A 23244-nucleotide genomic window follows, 5' to 3' on the forward strand; every position below is an offset into this window, starting at 1 on the left:
CACCACGACGGAGACAAAGGCGGCCGGGTGTGGTGCTGTCTGTCTGCCCCCTCGTGTGCCACAATGCCGGCCTTCACAGGTGCTGCTACTCACTAACAGCACTTGCCGCAACAGTCTGTTAAGGCTACACGGGGGATCTTTGTCGCTGTCTCCGCTAGTCTGGGCTGTGCTGTCATCGAGTGATACAAAAAGATCGATGTAACTTTTTTTTTTTTACCGTCTTAAATGCAAACAGCTGATTAATACAGAAGCTGGTTGCTATGGAGATGCGCACCACAGTCACTATGCATGGGGACGTGCGTAGTGACGTCACAACGCACAACACGTCAAGGGCAATGCCACTGTCATCATGGATAAAATAAAACATAACAAAATTCAAGAATTGCTCAAGGATGGCAGCTATACAAAAATAAAAAGAGATCCCACCAACAGCCTCGTCATAAAAACAACGAAATAATTTCTGATTCAACAGCATTAATTGATCAAACCAAACAGTTCTCGTTGAAACCTTCTGCTGCCCGGCCACCAAGATTATATGGCTTACCAAAGATACATAAAGTAGATACACACCTCTTCGTCCCATCGTCTCTACTAACAACTCCCCCACCTACAATCTGGCTCGTTTTCTGTCTGAAATCCTGTGGCCTTTCACTGGAAAAACCACTTCTGCGGTACAAAATTCTACTGACCTGATATTGACAATCAAGGGTATTTCCCTGTCCCCAGACGACCTGATTGTCAGTTTTAATGTAGTTTCCTTATTCACCAAAGTTCATGAACCTGAAACCATCGCAATCATTGAAGACTTGGTTCATCAAGGACTAAACACTGAGGTACCCCCCCTGGTAAGACACTGCTTAACCAATACATACTTCACTTGGAATGGAACTTTCTACAAACAAACTGAGGGCACCCCAATGGGCTCCCCCCAATCTCCAGTTGTAGCCAACATTTTCATGAAGAAATTTGAGACTGACGCCATCCAGACTGCCACTCTGCGCCCAACCTTATGGAAGAGGTACGTGGGTGACACTTTTGTCATCTGGCCACATGGCCGGCCTGCTCTAGACCAATTCTTCGACCACATCAATTCCAGTCACCCAGCCATCAGATTTTCCATGGAAGTCGAAAAAGATGGCAAGCTGCCTTTTTTGGATGTCCTAATAAAAAGGAGACATGATGGTTCAATGTGCCACTCTGTCTACAGGAAAGCTACCCATACGGATGCTTACCTGAAACCGGATTCCCACCACCATCCATCCCAGAAGAATTCCCTCATCAAGACTCTGCACCATAGTGCCCAATGCATATCCGACCAGGAACATATAGCCAGTGAACTCAAGCACGTACACCAAGCTCTTATGGCTAATGGTAATTCCGACGACACAATCCGCAAAGCTATCACTCCAACCATGAAAAAGACCCTCTTGAGCCTTTCAAAACCATCACTTTACCCTACATTGCAGGGATCACAAAAAAGATCTCCAAAATATTGAATAAACACAAGATCCAGGTTCGATTCAACACATTACATAAAATCCGTGAACTGGTTCCGTCTGTAAAATATATGATTGCGGACATACAGTACCCTGGTGTCTACAAACTAAGTTGCCTCTGTGGTAGTAGTTCCATTGGAGAAACCAAACGACATGTCTCGGACCGCATTCGTGAACACAAAGCAGACCTGAAACACGGTAGGACCAACACCTCGGTGGTGGCAGATCACTGTTATAATTCAGTTGGTTCACATGACATTGACTTCTCCAAGACAGAGGTTATTTGCAAGCGATCTGTCTACCATGAGAGATTCGTTCATGAGGCTATCCACATATACAAACACATAGACAATTTCAACCGAGAAGATTAATTCTGGCTTAGCAATCATGGGAAGGATTTGATAAACCATTTCGGGTCTTAATTGATTGATCACGCTTAAGGTGGCTTTCAGACCGCATCCATTATTTTTCGTCTCCCCCCTCATCTTTTCTGAAAATAGATGGACTCGTCCATCTGAACAAACTGTCAAATCTCTCTCCGTGGTGCTAACGTTAAAAATAACCGCCACTTTATTTCAAAATTTCTTGTTGTGGTTTTCACACCTGATGATGATTGCTTGTGTTGCAGTCGAAAAGTCGTGAGAATTTTATTGTTTTATATTTTTATTATTTTCTTGTTTCCCTTCTACGTGACTTTACCGAAAGAACCAAGAATATGAATCCCTGCAGTCACGAAAGCTTTAAATCAAAAATCTTAAAGTGACTATGCGCAAACAGAAAAATCCAGCAAAAAAACAGAAAAATATTCCAGAAAAAGCAATGTACACCAACGCTGTGTACAAAAATTCCAGTGGGATGCAAGTCAAACAACAACAACAACCACAAGACAACTTATATTAAAGCCATCAGTCTAACTCCATACTACAACAAACAAACATGGCCAAACCAAAACAAACTTTTCGAAATCACCAAAATAAAGCCATATGAGCAATGTAACAGTGATCATAGGAACTGTGACCGAAATTTCACAATAAACGACATAAACAAAATGTACCACCAAACCATAGAGCTATAGCTGGCTGCATGAGTCATTCCATAAATCAAAACACATAATCATACTTTGCAGCGGTCATCCGGAGCAAAACATTTGATTTCAGGCCCCTGAATAGCAGTGACAGCTAGGGGTGTACAACTCCTCTAGAGCAGTTTTGAGTGAGGATCTTATAGGTAGTGATCCCAGTTGCAGTTTTTTGGCGATAGCATTCCAGACCCTTGGGGGCATCAATAGCAAAGACCCTTCCTCCACTATTTGTACGGCAATAAGGAATGTGAAGCTTGTAAATGAGCGAAGACCTTAGGTCCCATTTATTCTTAGAAACCCTGAGGAGATCCAACAGGTAGTCTGAATTTTTTTGTAAGTACATCGTGAATAAATAAGATCTGGTGCACAAGTCGTCGGACATTAAGAGATGTTAAGTTTGACCCAATGTAGATGCATCCTAGACTTCGGCAACGGTGTGAAGGAGCGACGTCAGCGGCGCGAGTATACGTTGAGACGTCTCCACGTGGGGTCTCCTCGTGATGGGAGCGCCACGGTGTCCGTGTCTCTGCCACTAAGGGCTGCGCTGTCACTCGGCCTGGGGAGCGGTGGCGCAGCGGTTAGCGGCGCGCTGCGTTACGAACCCTGGCCAAACGAATTCAATTCCCGCTCACGGCCGCCAGCGCCCATGACGATTGATATGAAACAATCGGTCCTGGGCCTCCCCTAGGTCGACTCGGCCTCAAATGTGTGCCTGGTGTGCCGTTGGGGTGACAAAGGCGGTCGGGTGTGCGACTGGCCATCCACTCCCTCGTGTGCCAGAGTGGTGGCCTTCACAGGTGCTGCTACTCGCTAACAGGACTTGACCCAACAGTCTGTTAAGGCTACACGGGGAAACTTGTCGCTGGTTCTGCTAGTCAGAGCTGTGCTGTCATGTGGTGTTACAAAATTGATCAATGTCAGTTGTTTTTAACCGCGTTTAAAGCAAACAGCTGATTACTACAGGAGCTGGTTGCTATGGAAACACGTGGCATTTGGTTGCTTTGGATGGGGAGATGCATGGTGACATCACCGCACACCGGGGAACATGCGTGGTGACGTCACCACAGGCAGGAACGTGAGCGTGATGACGTCACCGCACACCGGGAACGTGGGCGTGGTGATTTCACGCCACACCGGGAACGTGAGCGTGGTGATGTCACTTGACACTAGGAACGTGGGCGTGGTGAGGGAGGGAGGGAGAGAGGGGAGACACTCTATCCCACACAGACGGAATAGATCTCCATTTTGAGGTGGCGGTGGCCGGTCTATTGTGGGGAATGTGATCAGAGTAAAATATTTCAATATATATTTTTGCTAATTAAAATATTTTATCACTTACAATGTGCACGCTCCATTGCTTATTAAAGCTCTCAGTTGCCACTAAGTCCCCATCCATGAACTCGGCATAACCCAAATATTCTTCCTCACCGCTCCCCTCCCCCCATTTGTGTTTTTTGTGGACTCAGCCCCAAGCGGTGCCAATGGAGGATTACGCAGCAAAATCACACCAGCTCCACGGTGAGTCACGTGGCACCGTCTAGCTACTACCACTACCACACCGCTGTCATCACACCAGCTCCACGGTGTGTCACGTGGCACCGTCTAGCTACTACCACTATCACACCGCTGTCATCACTTTCAGCACCACAGTGCATCACGTGAAACCGTCTCGCTACTACCACTACCACACCACTGTCATCACACCAGCACCACGGCGCGTCACGTGGCACCATCTAGCTACTACCACTACCACACGGCTGGTCATCGCACTACAACATATTTATTTCTAAATGTATACACACGTATATAGCCATTTCTGTGACCAGTCACAAGCTAATCACTCAGTTATTTCAATGCTAAATTATCCTAGTTATTTCAATGCTAAATTCTCCTGTTTGATTTGTACTAGGTGCCTCTGTGAATGTGTATGCTCTGACTTTAACATAGCTATTTCTGTGACCAGTCACAAGCTAATCACTCAGCTATTTAAATGCTAAATTCTATGCTAATTCCTTTGTCAAGGGGTGCCTCTGCGGATGTGTATGCTTTAACTTTAACATAGTCATTTCTGCGGCCAGTCACAAGCTCATCACTCAGCGATTTCCATGCTAAATTCTATGCTAATTCCTTTGTCAAGGCGCTTTGTTTTTTCTCGCACAGCTTAAAGGTCGCAATCTGAGCGTGGCTTTGTTGCTCGAGCGCTGTCCTCCAGACAGTTTCGTCCCTTCACCTGATGAAGGCCGCTTGTGTTGTGGCCGAAACGTCGTGATAATTTTATTGTTTTATTTTATTTTATCAATTTATTATTTTATTATCATTCTACGTGACTTTACCGAAAGAACCAAAGAAGATTAATCCTTGCAGTCACGAAAGCTTTAAATCGAAATTCTGTATTTTATTGTAGAATCGACGATACAAGCGTTACTATGTCACTGTCGTACACGTACATTTATACTTTTTTTTTAATTATTGTTGTTTAATTTCTCCCACAACCCATGACACCACCAGTGCATAAACACATCCAAGTTCACCATTGCTAAACACTGCACCCCTACACTACAGTCACACCCCTCTGGCAGTGTGAATGTATCCACGTTGGCTTCACACACATAGAGCGAGACACACACCAAGACAAACAGAAGGACAACGAATCTGTGCCGAGGTCTTAACTAGAGACAGGGGGTAGGGGCCGGGGCAGAGAGAGGACTGGGGAGGCGGGACCAGCTGACAAACGCGGGGACAATGAGGGAGCAGTGTGCAATTCCGGACCACAGTGGCCGAAGGAGAAGCAATGGTTTAGACTGAGTCTCTCTGTCCCCTCGTTTGTCAGCTGGTCCCGCCTCCCCAGTGCTCTCTCTGCCCCGCCCCCTCTCTCTATTTAAGGCCTCGGCACAGACTTTAGAGCAAGAAAATCGAAAGTGTGAGACTGTGTGTTAACCGACCCTCCTTGTTGCATTGCATTACACCTCCTAATTTGCTTTCTCATTCATTCTTTCCTGATGATGGTTGCTTGTGTTGCAACTGAAACGTCGTATTCTATTATTATTTTATTTTCTACGTGACTTTACTGCAATAACCGAGGAGTAATTTATGCAGTCACGAAAACTTTGAATCTAGTTTGGTGACGAGGGTGGTGAGCGCCATGCGTTGAGGCGTCTGCCCTCTGCTCTGTTCACGTTCGCCTCTCTCAGGACGCACCACTCAGATCCACAATCCTCACTGAGTCACCAACTTCACCCCACCACCCCACCAGCAACGCAGGATGTAGGGGCTGAGCGAAGGTTTGGTGAAACGAGTGCAACGGCGCCATGGAGTCGGCGCTGTAAAACGACAGCAGCCCCGCGTCCCAGTCCAGGTGGACCCCGACTCTCTGCAGAGGCTCCGGCACCGACAGTGACGTCTCTACCCCGCCATGCCACACTGAGAATCTGTTGCCATTGTTCTGTAGACACCAGGAGATGTCACTTTCTCCCAGGCGGCAATTATCACCACGCCCTCTCCGTGGGATCGTCACATACGCGACTCCAACCCGACACAGCCTCGCAATCCCCACGTCCATCTCCCAGTAGTGCTGACCCGAGGAGAAGCTCTCAGAGCACAGGGCTTGGTAATAGGCATCAAAGCGGTGTGGGTGATTGGGGCGACGCTGGCGGACACCGCTCACAGTCACCATCCTGAGATCCGAGGAAATCTGGAGGAGGTCGTGGGCTGAGTTTGTGTCCAGAGTCGGTGAGCGTCCATCTGTGGTGAGGACAGCGACGACGCCCGCACAGTGGTCAGGGCGACGCGTGTGCAGTAGCGGCACAAGCAGTGCACGTGTCGTGTACATACACACACACGTGGCGTGTACACACACACACACGCTGGTGTTGCGTTGTCTGTTGTGTTGTTGTGGTCATACCACACTACGTGATGCGTTGATATGTAACAGTGCGATTATCCCGCGTATGACAAATGCATACATATACTATTATTCATTAGTATTAGTGTACACATACTAATATTAGTTGGTATATGTGTATACATGCTAATATTCGTTAGTATCTAAGTACACATGCTTATAATTACTCGTTAATAATAATTAATGAATAATAATTAATAATAAATAATAACAAATAATAATTGTGCTGCACTAATATGACCATTGGTGTGTGTGCAGTGGCAGTGAACAGTGGTGATGATACCAGCACCACGATGTGAACGCCACTCTCACACCCACACACAGGCATTGTGTGTCACTCCGCTGCTGGATGAGGGCCTCCCCGCGCTGTGCGTGTCATTGGGTGGGTTATGGCGATGGTGGGGATCGTGAACGTAGAAGTGCAGAGGTACAGTAAAACAATGGTTCACGCTGCGCTACCCTCTGCTGGTGTGATGTGTAAACATTCGGCACGAGGGAGACAAAGGCGGCCGGGCGTGGTGCTGGCCACCCACCCCCTCGTGTGCCATGCTGGCCTTTATAGGTGCTGCTGCTTGATGACAGTACTTGCCCCAGTACACAGTAATATGATTTCGTAGAATATTAAAGCTGTTAAACTAATTTTATTTCACAAGGTCGAGCCCATTGATCCATTTCGCTCTATTTCAGAGTCTGCATCTCTCTCCCCGTGGTGGCGTGGATTTTTCCCTGGTTCCTCGCGTTTTTCCCACCACATTTAGAATCAATTTTCATTTAGAGAATTTGGCTGCTGCTATAAATATCCACCTGATGAGCCACTTCGTAGAGCTGTCATTTGTGTAATGGTTTCGATTGAGGTGCACACTCAACTTGGAGGCAACACTATTGTAGTGTGATCCGGAGACACTTGTAGGGGGCGCGTCTTTATTAGACATACACACACACCCTAACTACTGTACACCAACTTCTTTTACAGTCTATCCCCTGTATTTCTTCCACCCATCTTATCATACGCCGCCTATGTAAATATCCACCTGATGAGCCACTTCGTAGAGCTGTCATTTGTGTAATGGTTTCGATTGAGGTGCACACTCAACTTGGAGGCAACACTATTGTAGTGTGATCCGGAGACACTTGTAGGGGGCGCGTCTTTATTAGACATACACACACACCCTAACTACTGTACACCAACTTCTTTTACAGTCTATCCCCTGTATTTCTTCCACCCATCTTATCATACGCCGCCTATGTAGCGTGCCTAACCCGACTACGCTCCAGGTCCTCCGACTATGATGTCCTATGGGAGGCTCTCTGACCTGACCCAGCTAAGGTACAGGTCCAACCACTGGTTCCTCAGACCTGGCCCTAATAAGGACAGCAGGTAAGAGAGTCCCAGGGTCCACCACTGGCCTCACAGAACTCCGGCCCTTAAAAGGACGCCGAAGCTAGGGGTCCAGGGTCCTACACTAGCAGGTCTTCAACTGCCACGAACCTCTCCAGATGTCTGCCTTATATATGTTTCTCAGCCGAGGGGCGGGGCTCTGAGGGATCGTAGAACACCTCACAGCCCCCACCGTTGGGAGGGGATGCGGGGGATTCCAGAATCCCCCAAAGCCCCCAACCGCTTCTGGGCTGTCTGCCGTTGCAGGCCAGTGCAGTCGCAGCCCCCCAGCTGTTGCGAGTGTTTACGAGGGATCGTAGAACCCCCCACAGCCCCCAATTGTTAGGAGGGGCTGCGTGGGATCCTAGAACCCCTCAGAGCCCCAACTGCTTCTGGGCTGTCTGCCGTTGCCTGCAAGTGCAGCCCATCTATGGCACTATACTATTATTAACACCAACGTGAACACTATACATAAGGTGGTGACCACCGTCCCTAATCTCACTAGCACTCAAGACACTCGGGGAACACTACACAGTGTGACCAGGGAAGGTGACAGCTGCCCGGTTATGAACGACGATTGGAGACTTGAGGACTTCTCATGGCGTCAACATCTCGGAGAACATCCCAGCTCCCCGTTCACACCCCGCTTATAACCACTCCGGCATGGCCGGCTCCGCCCCAGGCAACGTCCCCCTTCACTATCATTCGGGAAGGTCCGGGCCCCCAACCACGTGACCCCCAAGCTCCCTCCTGGGACCCCTGGCCGCCCCTTTATCCGGTCACGAGTTCTGTTGGGTTCACGCGGAGTGCCACGGCCTGACACGACCCCCGTGACACCTGCCTACAGCCCCCATACCGAGCCGACACGGTAGTGATGTCATATGTCCCTACGCTCGTACAGTCCCGACATAGTAGTGACGTCATACGTCACTACATCGCCCCCCCTTCCCGTGTAACACACAGTCATTCCGGCTGTAACACAACCATGGAAAAATGTAAAGCTGTGCCTCCAAAAAAACGTCAATAAATAACCGGCGACCGACAATGAATACCGTGAATAACATATGTACACATATCGTGAGGGAGGGAGGGAAGGAAGAAGGCATGGAAGGAGGGGAATTAAATGACAACAACAAATATACGTAAACTGGTTAACTCATTTACCCCTCACAGCACAGTGCACCCATGTAAAATCACGCACGCACAGTACAATAATAAAAAAGGCCAGGTTCAGCCAATGACCTCCATGACATGTGAGGGTGACTGTGTGACCGACGGTGTAGGCAACCAGCAATGTCAGTTAGAGTTATTCAAAGCGAGCAGTCTTAGAACGAGTCCACGTGGCCAGACCCCCAGGCGAGGTGAGCCTAAGCTCCCTGGAAGGCCCGGGTGAAACTTGAATACTGGCAGACTGGTGCGGTCCCTCCATGGGAGATGACGGCGTCGGCGGAGAATGGCTGGCCAACAGCCGCTCCGCACCCAGTAGAGCGTCTGGAGGAGCAGCCCTGTGGGCGGGACTGGAGAACCATCCTGAGGAACAACCTCGACAGGCACGCCCCCCAGCTCGCCCAGCACACCCAATACTCAGCCCTAATGCATTGGAGATGAAGGGATGTGACGGGGAGTGACAAAAGGCTTAGGGCGGGACGGATGCACAAACCAATTCCGGCGCCAGAACCGGATCTTAACACATTGTGGCCGGTCGGCCCATATCACCTAAACCGGCCCCCACCAGGGTCTGTACAACTTGGGGGATGTGCCCACAGGTACTTGAGGGCAGTGCAGCCAAGCCCTGTCCTCCGGGGCCCACTGTTCACCCAACACTCGAAGGCCCTTTAGATGTTTGTTGGCCGATTGCAGTGAGGCGGAATTTTCTTTCGAAGCCTCGCGTGCTTCCGAAACCCGTTGAAGGGTGAAATGCATGGGTTCCGAGATGGTAACCTTCGGCTTCCTAGGAGCTGTATTTCTCTGGACGTCAATGGGGGTGTTGATTCTCTCCCATACATCAGGAAAGAATGGCGAGTAGCCGGTGGAAATGTGCGGAGCCATTCTGTCGGCTGCCAATACCCCTGGAATGTGCAGATCAGTCTTTTTGGGACGCATCGACCTGCTGACTCAACATAAAGGTTAGAGTCCTGTTAAGTCGTTCCACCATCCCATCCGTCTGGGGATGATAGGGCGACGTGTGGACCATATTATTGCCCAAAAGGTCAAACACCTCTTGCAATAATTTGGATGAAAATTTTTTTCCCTTGGTCAGTAAGGAGGCGCTCCGGGGCCCTCTCATCCAGTACATATCCGTGCAGAAATGCCTCGGTGATGGCGGTGGCCGATTGATTTGGGAGCGGCCAAGCCACAGGCCAACGGGATAAATACTCCACACCCACCAGCAAATATTTATTTCCTCGGGCTGTGACGGGGAAGGGTCCAAGTATATCGAGAGCGACAAGCTTATTGATATGGGAAACCCGAATAGATTGCAAAGGCAGACAGCACTTAGCAGATGGCGATTTGTGGCGAGCACATTGCGCACAACACTTCAGGATGTTCTTAACGTCACCCACCATTCCGTGCCAAAAAAAATCAAGCTTAAGGGTAGCCAGGGTTTTTGGAACTCCTAGGTGCATCAGCCGTTCGTGGATGGCCAAAATGAGTCTACTGCTGAGGTTCGTAGGTACCGCAATACTGTAACAATGCACGCCGCCGTCCCAACACATTAAAAGACCTTCCTTGAGAATGATAGGAGCTACCCTGGGTCGGCTCGACTTGCCGCCCGGATAACTGACACGGCGATGAGATTTCATTAGGGAGGCGTTCTCCACCTGGAGGCACCCCCATTCATATTGGCTCAACCCCAGGATAGCATCACGTGCGACAGAATCGCCAGGATTATCAGGGGTGGAGGTCCCTGCCGACGCGACATCCGGAGAAGGCTGCACGGAAGTCTATCTGCAGCAGCCCGAACCCGAGAGGCACGCACAATCGTCGCCCGAGGGAAGCCGCGGAAGCGCGTCCGCATTGGTGTGCCATGCACCCTTACGGTAAGACGTTCGGAATGAGTAGTCCTACAGGATTTTCAACCAGCAGCAGAGCTGGCCAGATGGCTGCTTAACGCGTAAAGCATACTGGAGGGCGGCGTGATCGGAACGCACCTCGAATCGCCTGCCAGATTGTTTTCGACACGTCACGCAGTAGCGTTACTCAGCCAGGGACAGCACTCTGCTGCCATATGCCACGACCCTCTCCACCCCATTCACCGACTGGGACAACACTGTGCCAATGCGCGTGTTGCTAGCGTCAGTGTTCAGGATGAATGGTAATATAAAATCTGAGTATCTGAGGGTAAGAGCGTCCACCAGCCCATCGCGGAGCACAACATATGCGACATCATCCTCCGCTCCCTATCGAAATTTTTGGCCTTTCGCCATCAGAGCATGGAGGGATTTGGCAATGGTGGTGAACCCGGGGACAAAGCGGTGGTAGTAGGATGCAAATCTGAGAAAGCTACGCACCTCATCCACCGATTTGGGGGTAGGCCATGTGCGCACGCACACAGTTTTATTAGGATCTGTCACAATACCCGACTCGCTGACTATATGCACAAGGTACCGAACGGACGTCTGCAACAGATGGCATTTCTGAGGTTTAAATTTGAGGTTAGCCACTCGTATTTCATGAAAAACAGCACGTAGCTGGACTAAGTGCTCATCAAAGGTGCAGCTAAACACGATAACATCATCCAATTATATCAGGCAGGAGTTCCATTGGAGTCCTGCCCGGACCAACTCCATGATCCTCTGGAACGTCGCCAGGTCTGAGTCGAGGCCCATTGGGAGCCAGTTAAACTCAAATAACCCTTGTGGTGTACGAAAAGCAGTCTTAGGCGTCGCGCATTCATCCAAGGCCAGTTACCATAATCCCGAAAACAGGTCGAGCGTCAACAAAAACTATGCCCCTGCCAGCGCATCCAGCGAATCATACATACATGGTAGTGGGTATGCTTCTGCCACAGGTACTTTGTTAAGCTTGCGGATGTCGACGCAAACGTGTAAACTCCCGTCATGCTTCTTCACGAGCACAATCAGAGCACCCCATGGGCTCATGGATGGGGAAATGACGTTGGCAGCCAACATTTCGTCGACTGCCTGGCCCACATGTTCCTTTTCAGCAGGAAAAGGAAGGGTTTTGCCGAATGGGGGCAGAGTCACCTGTGTCAATATGGTTGCTCAAGAGGGTGGTGCGACCAATAGCAAAATTTACCCCTGATGAAAATGTCCCCAAACTCAAATAAGAGCACGTGTAGTGCGGTGCTCTGGGCGCTGCACAAGTTCTGATTTTCGGAGCAGAGGGCATCTGCCCAGCTGTCCTTGCCAATTAGCCCTTGGTCCGTGTTCAGCGCGACCCCTACACCCCCCACTACGTTAAAGTCTACCCTCGCGGCCAAAGCATGGGTGAGCACCATGCCTGCTGTATAACTGACGTGTCTGGCCCAACATTTAGCATTTTAATGAACGGCTGGTAATCCCTCGAGACCAGCGTCTGAGCTCCCATTAGCGTCATCCCCCAGACAGCTCTGCTAGAGGGTCCCAACACGACCCCTCCCATGGTGGCCTACTAATCGAGTGGCTTCCGCAGCAACAGAAGGACAAGCATTTGCACACCGGGGGGAATCATTACCATGATGGTAGCTAGCACCTGGACGGTCGCGTTAACCGTATGCATATGAGTGGGGGAAGACAAGAACGCAATGCACTGGCCTGAGGGCAATTCCAAACATCCCTGATCTGTAAACATTTTCAGGGGCATTTACCAAGAAAGTCTATTTCCAGCAGATAGGGCACGGCTAGGGAGGCAGGAACCAGCACAGGCCCTTCTAATTTAATGTCGCCAATGGACACTTCTGCCGATATCTGGCTTATAATGCCTAACGTACCCCCGTTAGCGGCAAAATATGGAATGGTAATGAGGCGCAAGGAACGACAACCCTGTGGCAAGATATTAAAAATCAATTCAGAAAAAATCGTGGCGGATGCGCCCGTATCGATGAGCACCTGCACCTCCACCCCCTGTATCATTTCGATGACTGCCGATGGTCCCGCTGCCATGGGAACAAGACGGTGGGCCAACTGCGACCACTCGGCCATCCGGAGTGGCCAGCCTTTACCCGACACAACCGACCCATCACGCGCCGCGATCCGACGAGGACGAACAACGACCAGACGTGGATCAACACAAAGATTATATGGGTGAGGTGAGAACGAGGGCCGAGTGTGTGATGCACCGTGCCTCGCCTTAGGGCCCCTTGAAGTCGACGGTGCCTGGTAAGACGACGATGGCGGCCTGAACCATTCTCGACGTGCAGTGCGGCATCCCAAGGAGACGTGTCCAGGCAGCATGCAGTTGTAGCAGACGATGCGGTTGTAGCCACCATGGGGGAAGGTCCCCCGAGGATGATCGCGTCTCCCTCATTGCTCCATGTTGCGCTCAAGTCCTCCTCCTCCCGTTGACCGTGGCACAAGCTGTTGCGGGTTCGTCCTCGTCCGACGCGTCGAGCACCTCTGTAGGAGCAGTGCATGCCACCAGCCCCGTTCGTTGCTTCAGGTTGAGGTGAGTCTGAATACATCGGGCAATCATGAGGGACGACGGATCGTCCTCCTCCGTGCTGGCAAGGCAACGTTTAACTTCTTTGCCAATGCCAGAAATCGCTCCAGGACCAATTAATCAACTCCCGCCGCCTCCATCTTCGGAAACGCTGTTGCGCCAAGGACAGCAGAGCACTATGGAAGGCGAGGGGCATCTCGCCTTCTCCTCGCCTTTGCTCAGCGAATCTGTGTCGAACACACGATGGCGGGTCATACACCGCAGCATGAAGGCTTGCGCCGGCGTGGTCTTTTTTCAGGTGTGATGGCATAAAATGCCACCAAACCATCGTCATCGAGAGAGGTGGGAAGCGCCTTCAATGCCTCGTTCCAGCCCACCAACGTGCAGTTCGCGTAGAAGCAATGTTTGAAGGCCTCCCAGTCCCCGCCAGCCGCTTTGAAATCCCGGACGAATGGGAGTCGCTGTTGCAGCGCTGGAATGTCCCGCGGTCCCGCCAAAATGGCCGCCGAGCGGTCGGGCGGCGTGGTGGGAGAATAGTGCGTGTGAACGGCAGCAGCAGCGAGATCGACGCCACATGGCTCCAGGGCTGCCTCCTCCTCAGCGTCGAGTTCGGCGACCAACACGGCCGTGGCGCCCAGCAGCTCATCACGGCAGACGCGGCCAGGATGGCGAATTTTCGATGGAGATGATGCGGCTGCTTGAGTCGCGCAGCGCTGCTCCGCCAGCGACGAAGTCTCGTTTGAACTTTTTGGGGCTGCCATCCCCGGGGCTGTTGAAGGGATGGTCTCTTCGTCTTCTCCGTCACCAGAGGAGTGTCTGGTAGGTTGACTGCGAAGTGTGAACATATCACCTCACTATAGCTAAGTCTAGACTTAGAAGAAATACATTGTGCCACTTCTGTCACCAGTTGTAATGGGTTCAATTGAGGCGCACACACAACTTGGAGGCAAAACTATTTATTAACACATAACACCAACGTGAACACTATACATAAGGTGGTGACCACCATTCCTAATCTCACTAGCACTCAAAACACTCGGGGAACACTCCACAGCATGACCAGGGCAGGTGACGACTACCTGGTCACGAACGAAGATCGGAGACTTGAGGACTTCTCATAGCGTCAACATCTCAGAGTAGAACATCCCAGCTCCCAATTCACACTCCGCTTATAACCACTCCGGTGTGGCCACCACCGCCCCAGGCCACGCCCCCCTTCTCGATCAGGAAGGTCCGGGCCCCAAAACACATGACCCTCAAGTTCCCTCCTGCCCCACCCCCCCCCCCCTTATCCGATCACGTGTCCTGTTGGGTTCACGCGGTGTGCCACGGCCAGACACAACCCCCGTGACACCCTCCTACAACCCCCATACCGAGCCGACACGGTAGTGACGTCATATGTCACTACATTTGTGATCGTCAGGTCGCTTCTGAAAAAACAGCGACATGGTTCAGTGGGTTCCTTACCTGGTAAAATAAAAAGTTGATAAACTCGGTCAGCACAAAAGTGCAGTGCAACACAGCAGGACACGCGGGTGCAAGACTGAGGAACTCACAGACGAGAGGCAGGAATCTGTTCACGACCCTTTCAAGGGAGCGGACCGTGGTGGCGTCCAGTGAAGTGGGAGGTAGGGGTGCAGATTCCTTTGGGATCTCTCTCCTGGGACAACCACCAGCATAACACAGCCTCGTTTAACCACAGCATCGGAACACTCAGCATCCATAGCACACACAGCCCGTATCTAACACACAGCCTGTGTCTCACGTAGCCCGTGTCTCACACAGGCATTGTCTCACGCAGAGTAAGTGTCTCACACACAGGCCGTGTCTCACACTCACACACAGCCTGTTTCTCACACACACCCTGTGTATCACACAGCCCCTATCTCACACACAGCCTGATTCTCACACAACAACAACAACCGCCATTCGCCAATAAGTGGCGGTGAGGTCACCAAGACGCTTGTGCCAGGTCATGTGTACCTTGAGGCCATGTGAAGTGTCGAACGCCCGCTGGCAGGAGGTCACGGCGCAGACACAGGTGCAACAGGTCGACTGACTGAGATGACTGAGATGACTGGCTGATGTATCACCTGTGCCCACTACTGTGCCAACATGCCAAACTTTAGCCACCCGGCGCTCCGCTCGTTGTTGTGAGCATCGTTCCTCTGCCATCCATTGTTGTTGGAGGGTGACTGCCTCCAACTGCTCAGTAGCGTCCTTCGCGAGCCTCCTCCGCTGAGGCCGATCTTGACACCACTGGTACCAGTCTTCGGCAAGTCCACTCAGCTCCACGTCCTCCTGTACCACATCACTCCATCTCTTCTCTAGCCCGTGCTGCGCCCGTTTAGCCCCCTCTATCCGGCCGAACAAAAGCTGTTTCGGCATGCGGTGATTGGGCACGCAGGCTACATTGCCCAGCCAACGCAGCCTTGCCTGTAGGAGGTGCTCACTGATTGGACTTTGTCCAGATCTTTCGAGGAGTTGTGACGTCCTCACACAATCCAACCTGGTTAAACCCAGGATTGATCGTAGGTAGGCCAGCCTAAATGTTTCTAACTGGCGAAGATGTTCCATTACGGGGGCCCCTGTTTCGCAAGCGTAGAGAAGGGAGGGAATGACTGTGGCCGAGAAGACACGAAGCTTCGTGCGGAGCGACGGACCAGGTAGCTTCCACACAGCATTCCGCAACCGATGAAAAGATAATGCCGCTCGACTGATTCGGAGTTAGACCTCTGCTGATAAACCGGAGCTGGACATGAGCACACTGTCCAGGTATGGGAAACTCTCCACTCTCTCCAAAACTGCCCCATCACTGATTGGAAGTCGTGAGGGTGGAGTGCCCGATGGTACAAAATACCTAGGCAGGTGCTTCGATTTGGTGGGACTGATGGTATGGCTCCACATCTTAGTGGCACACTCCAGTTTCAGCAGCAGTGCAACTCCTCCACTGAGTGAGCTGCAATTACCAGGTCGTCGGCATACATAACGTGGTTGACCAATAGGGAGCCATCCCTTGACCACACCCGGGCATCGATCAGCCGCCCATTGAATCTGTACCAGATGGAAATTCCTCCGGTACAGCTATTGAAGGCTTCATGAACTACCTGGTCGAAATAGATGTTAAATAATGTTGGAGCTTTAGCAAATCCTAGTCGCACCCCAAGGTGTACAGGGAATGTCACTGACTCTCGGCCACGTAGTTTTACCCGGGCCCGCTCACCATCATGAAGGTCCTTAATGAGCGTGAGCAGAGGGTCAGAGACTCCGAAAGCACAAAGAACAACCCAGAGTCCAGACCTACTGATGGTATTATAGGCCTTGACCAGGTCAATGAAGCAGAGATGTAGGTCTTGTTGGAACTCCCTCCAACTCTGCTGTAGCAGACGGACAGAAAATATGGCATCTGTGCAGGACCGTCCTTTCCTGAAACCGTCCTTTCCTGAAACCGCATTCGGGCTCCACAAACCTCTCCTCAGCGTGCCTAGCAAGGCGATGTTGAATAATCCTTGCCAAGGCCATTCCCAGCACTCTGAGGAGTGAGATGCCCCTGTAGTTGTTACAGTCTGTGCGTTCCCCTTCTTAAAGAGGGGGACCACTTGGGCATCCTTCCAATCCTGTGGAACCCGTCCAGTGGCCCAGACTTGTTATGATGTCATGTAGGGCAGTCTGCGCACAAACGCCACCCTCCCTCAACATTTTGCTTTGGAGATCATCTCTGCCCGGTGCCTTTCCTGGTCTCAGACTCTGGATCGCCTTCAGTACTTCCGAAACGGATCACACCTCAGCCAGCCACTCACAGGGGGTGACTTCCTCCTCCAATATTTGAGGCACCACAGCCTCAGCAGGGTCATCCCCACTTTGTCCCATGATGTTTTCCAGGCTTATGGATTCCCCTTCCCCCAGGACCTCGCAGATATGCTCAGCAAATTGGCAAACCTTTTCGTGTGGGTTAGAGATTAGAAGAAGAGCCACAACCTGTTGTTTGGCAGTCTCCTGCCCCGAGTAGAGGACTGTCCACCCCTCATGGTGGCAGGAGGCCGAGCGAGTCCACTGAACCTCCTGAACACCACATAGATCCAGGCGGTACTGGTCCAGCTCCCGACAGAGGAGTGGCAGCCTCTCATCCGCATTGAGCATTGGAACATTCCACGTGGCAACACGTAGTGTTTATTTGTTGTTTCTGGAGGAACCCCGAGGGTAAGGATTCAGTCTCCTGGCTCCGCCAAATGGGGTTTGGCGTCATAGACGCCTGTCCCCCCTGGGCCTCCGGCACAAGCTTATTTATTACATTTTTCATTATGGTTTAGTGGTAATTATTTGGAGGCGGAGGGGTTACCAGCCTCTCGCACCCGTCCAGAGCCCCCATTTGGTCGCTATGGTGGTCATAAACGCCATGAGGGGAAAGGCCAATGGAAATTGGCCCTCCCCACACAGCACTGTCCATGACATCGTTGGTTGTACGGCTCCACGAGGAAGTAGGGGGTTGTTTTGCCTGTCTCACACACTGGCAGTGTCTCACACACAACCAGTGTCTCCCACAGCCAGTGTCTCACACACAGCCCGTGTCTCACACACAGTCCCTGTCTCCCACACATCCCTTGTCTCACACACAACCTGTCTCACACACAGCCAGTGTGTCACACACAGCTCCTGTCACACACACAGTCCCTGTCTCCCACACATCCCTTGTCTCACACACAACCTGTCTCACACACAGCCAGTGTCTCACACACAGCCCGTGTCTCACACACAGTCCCTGTCTCCCACACATCCCTTGTCTCACACACAACCTGTCTCACACACAGCCAGTGTGTCACACACAGCTCCTGTCACACACAAGCAATGTCTCACACGAAGATGAAGACAAAGATGCCCCGTATAGCCTTAACAGACTGTTGGGTCAAGTGCTGTTAGCGAACACCTATGAAGGCCAGAATGGTACACGAGAGGATGGGTGGCCAGAACCACGCCCGACCGCCTTTGTCTCCACAGTGGCGATGTTTACACACCGCACCTGGTACTCATTTGAGGCTGAGTCGACCTAGGTGAGGCCCAGGACCGGTGAGGATAATCCTCACTGGAATTGGCCGTTAGCGGGAATCGAACCCGAGTATCTGGATTCAAAGCACAGCGCGATTCACGCTACACTGTCTCTCACGCAGCCTATATATCACACACAGCCTGTCGCACACTACCCGTGTCTCACACACAGCCAGTGCCTCACAAAAGCCCGTGTCTCATACACTGCAAGTGTCTCTCACACAGCCCGTGTGTCACACAGCCCGCGTCTCATGTTCAGACCGTGTCTCGCACACAGCCCGTGTCTCACACACAGCCCGTGTCTCACACAGCCAGTGTCTCACACACACAAATACACAGACTGTATCTAACACACATACACAGCCTGTGTCTAAGACACACACATCCCGTTTGTTTAACACACACAGCCCAGTATTGGTTGTTTAACCGTGAGACGTTGATGATCTGTACCTGCGCGTCTCCTCCAGGTGCCCCTGTTGAAGAGAGAGACAGATAATGACTGATGTATCTATCCTTGGACCAGGAGTTCCCCTGTCACTGCCCGCTCTGTTGTTGTGGACACGCAAACGCCATCTCCACAGAGGCGCTCCCCACCTGCAGGAAGGTGAGCGAGTCCCTCTCGTGCTGCAGAGCGCGCAGGCGAGCGGCCGCCGCCTGGAGCTCGTCGATCTCATGCTTGTGACGAGCGATGTCCTCGTCTATCCGGGACAGCAGCTCGCCCTCCTTCACGGCCACGCGACGGAGAGCCTCCCTCTCGTCCTCGTCCAGAGCCCTCCTTAGGCGGGCGAACTTGCCCGTGATGCGACCCCTGATTCCGGCCACCGATTCCTGCGGAGACACGGGGACCACGGTTGGCTCCCTGAGCCATGAGTCACTCCGTGTGTGCGTGTGGGCGCCGGGGTGGCGAGGAGATGTTGACTCCCTCGCCTGGTATACCGCTAGTCGTGGGTTTGGTCCTCACCCTGACGCCTGTATATTTGGAGTTTGTTCTCTCTGCAGTCGTATGGATTCTTCTCCGAGTCCCTCGGGTTTTGCCTCCATATATAGGATCAACGTTGCATGTTTAGAGTATTTGGCTGCTATCAATTTCCACTTTCCAATCAGCCACTTTGTTGGGATATCATTTGTAATCGCCAGGTCGATTCTGAAAAAGAACTACGTAGCTCAGTGGCACTGTTCCTGGTAAAATAAAAATAAAGTTTAGTCTATGGGTCTCTATGGTTCTCTATTGGTCTCTGTCTCTGGTCTCTATATATCTATATGTATATCTGTGTGTCTCTATGAGTGTCTAGGTATCTCTATGGGTCTGATATGTATATGAGTGTCTATGTATAGATATTGGTCTCTATGTATAATTTGCTGCTATACATTTCCATGTTATAATGATGATGTCAACCACTTGGTTGATCTGTCATTTGTGATTGCCAGATCACTTTTGAAAAAGAGCTACACAGCTCCGTGGTGCCTTACCTGGCAAATTAATAAAATAATATTCCCTCGTGGTGAATCATGCCCCAGTGACGAGGCGCCCATGGGACTGAGTCGATCCGTGCCAAGGGGGCAAAAGGGGCGCCGCTCTCTTCTTGTTTCTCCCCTAGAGGGCGCTGGAGTCGTGGATGCTGAGACTCGTGCACTCGGAGTCCGGTGGGGGCCCTCTCATGGGTTCGACGAGATGTGGCGAGATGTTAACTACCTCGCCTGGTAAAGTTTGGTCGTGGGTTCGATCACGTCCCTCATTCCCGCTGTACATTTTGAGTCTGCGTCTATCTCCCTGTGATAACGTGGATTTTTCTCTGTGTCCTCCAGTTTTACCCTCCACATTTAGAATCGGCGTAATCCAGGTCGGGCTTTCCCACGAGTCCGACTCGGGTTTAGAGTTCAAGGCATTCGTTATCTACTGTGAACAACCCACAGAGCCCAAGAGTGTCTCCGGGTTCAAGCAAGCGTTTAGAGTACCGTATTTAGAGTATTTGAATGCTATCAATTTCCACCTGATAAGCCATGTCATTGAGCTTTAATTTGTGATATTCAGGTTCCTTCTGCAAAAGAGTTACATGGCTCAGTGGGGCCTTACCTGGTAATATTAAAATTGTGTTGTTAAAATGAACTCCGTTGACGCGATTAAGGATGGTGTGAGGTGCCGCTGTGTGGTGTTCGTGCCTCTGCGTCCGAGCCAGTGCATGACCTCAGGTGCAGCGCAACAGCTGCACCATAGCTCCACCCCGACAATCCGTCGCAATCTCTACGTGTTGTTTTTTTGGGCACAGGAGTGGAAGAGGCGATGCCAAGTAATGCAACCTCTCAGCAGTCTCGCCAATGCGGCTATCTAATGCGGTAAACGTGCAACTCCCTCGTAGTAAATGTTGAGTTTGAAAGTGAATGATATAGTTATAGTAAGAGGCATAAAAGTTTTAATGCTGCACGAATTTCGCTTCAATTAATTTTGATCTCCACGACTTCCACACTGGGTGGAGGTCACGGGGGTCAAAGAGCCCGGCCCGGACACGGTACCTGCGCCTCCTTGCGAGCGGCCTCCATCCGCTTCATGGACTCCTCCGCCTCCTTCCTCTTCTCCTCCACCGCTCGTGTCTCCTCCGCTACACGCGTCTGTAGTGAGAGACGAGACGTCACCAGCGGTAGACTCCAGCCCCCCTGAGCCACCCCTCACACTGCCCTTCCCTCCACACCGACCCCTCCACAGTGAAGGCCCTCATCTCCACGCTGCCTCTGTATGGCGACTGAGTTTGGGGTAACGGGCAGTCGGCAAGCTGATGCCTCGTTGTAGCAGCAGCCGGTGGGAGCAGTGCTGGATTAGTGTCCGTACCGACTAAGAGCCAAGAGTCCATGTGCCCACAGCTGTCTAGTTTAGAAGATACATCTAATATAATTGTTTCTCAGGTGGCTGTTTTATCAATCTCAAACCTCAGTCCACTTAATTTATTTACTCTGCATTTGTTTGGTGAGAGCCTAGCATGCAATACATTATGAGGCTGTGTCCTGAAACGCCATCCGGGAGATGAGTTACACAGTCACAGAGACAGAGATTCATACAAGAGGACATGACCACACAATTACGTATTTTTTTATCAGATTTAGCGCAGTCGAGTGGCAGAATTGATCAGATTGTGTTGTGGTGTCTCATTCTGAGGGTCTCACCTTCCGTGTCTCGTGCTCGTCCTTCAACATGGTGACATTATGTCCTTTATGTCCACCTGCGATGGTGCAAGATGAGCAAACCAGGCTGCTGTCTACTCTGCAGTAGAATTTCAGCTCTTCACTGTGCTGAGGGCATCTTCGCTCATCCAAGCTCGCAGTGGGATCCACCACAGTGTGGTCTCTCAACCTGCGATTCTCCAGGTGAGGCCTAAAGTGAGAAAAACAGAAGGACATCTCACATCTCAGGCAGGTCTTCACTGCAGGGGTCTGGCCGTCATTGCAGTTGTCACACACGACGGCCGTGGTTATCCCGTCTACAACTCTGAGCTGCTCCACCAGGTTGGCGAGGGCCACGTTCCTCCTCAGCTGGGGTCGCACAGGGAATGTCGCTCGGCACTGCGGGCAGCTGAAGCTGCTCGCCGTCTCCCAGGCGGCCTCCAGGCACTGCAGGCAGAACGAGTGTCCGCAGCTCAGCGTGGAGGGGCAGACGAATGTGCCCAGGCAGATGGAGCAGCACAGCTCACTATCCACACTCTCACTGGGAGTCGCATTAGCCATGACCCAAGGCGTCGCTGGGATCGCTCGCTTTGTGGCTCAGGGAGACGCTGGACCAGGACCTCCCTCTTATAGTGACAGTGAAGAAGGAAGCAAAACAAAAAGTTTTCATTTTCGTCACTGACATCACGTGACACTTCCTGGAATGTGAACCCGCGCTCTGAGGTGAACACGGCTACTGTACACACCTTGACGTGAACAAAATGTATCAAAGGAATCTACTTTAAACTATTTTTTAGAAAAATGAATTGTCAATATAAATCGGTGAGGCTCAGCTGTAGTGACCCATTCGTGAGTTGAGTTTCGAGATGTAAACTGATCCTTCCACAGCTTAGCTCACAAGTTGGTGTCTATAGTAAGGCAGAGTAATGGATTGGGTGCCACGATGGCAAGATGTTATCTCCCTCGCCCTGTATACAGGAGGTCGTGGGTATGATTCCGACACGGACGCATATATAATTGGAGTTTGCATCTCTCTCTCTCGCCATGGTCACGTGGATATTTACGTGGGTCCTCTATCTTTCCCCTACATATTTAGAATCAACATCACATATTTAGAGTATTTGGCAGCAATACATTTCCACGTGATAAGCCACTTCGTTGAACTATAATTGTGGCCAGGTTGTTTTTGAAAAAGAGCTGCACAGCTCAGTGAGCCTTACCTGGTAAAAAAATAGTTGGTATAGTTGTAGATATGTCATCATGTCCCATAACTCCATATCAGTGTAATTAGCCCAATGTGACGAGTTTACTTAAATGTCATTGTGGTGTCCGAGATGGAAGTTGCCTGTAGACTTCCGTGATCCATCCTGGAATCTTGAGCCTTTTGCTAGCAGTGTGAATCTATCACCAACTCTACCTGCCTCCATCACCCACTGCTGGCGATATCACCGTCTCTCACTCTCACCTTTTCCGAGACTGCAGATCCCCGTGCCGACCATTCACAGCCGCACCCACCGCTTACTTCACCTGCGTTCTTGTTTCACATTCACAAACACGGCTACTCAACACGCATGCACGCGCAGCAACACAA

The 23244-nt window shown here is 51.1% G+C and overlaps 1 protein-coding gene across 1 annotated transcript; it reads right to left on the minus strand.

Moving 5' to 3' along the window:
• Window positions 1-4951: 4951 nt before the first annotated feature.
• LOC116957959 (E3 ubiquitin-protein ligase TRIM62-like) lies at window positions 4952-22284 on the minus strand. The gene is made up of 6 exons (XM_032980423.2): window positions 21657-22284; window positions 21012-21107; window positions 19095-19328; window positions 18951-18973; window positions 15014-15117; window positions 4952-6318 (listed from the first exon to the last, which is right to left on the minus strand). The coding sequence occupies exons 1-6, from the start codon at window positions 22212-22214 to the stop codon at window positions 5765-5767; spliced, it is 1569 nt and encodes a 522-aa protein (XP_032836314.1). The 5' UTR covers window positions 22215-22284; the 3' UTR covers window positions 4952-5764.
• Between the last annotated feature and the right edge of the window lie 960 nt (window positions 22285-23244).

This window comes from Petromyzon marinus (genome assembly GCF_048934315.1).
Source record: "Petromyzon marinus isolate PM22_M1 ecotype Great Lakes invasive population chromosome 68 unlocalized genomic scaffold, UKy_Petmar_22M1.pri1.0 chr68_unloc.1, whole genome shotgun sequence".
Taxonomy (NCBI): Eukaryota; Metazoa; Chordata; class Hyperoartia; order Petromyzontiformes; family Petromyzontidae; genus Petromyzon; species Petromyzon marinus.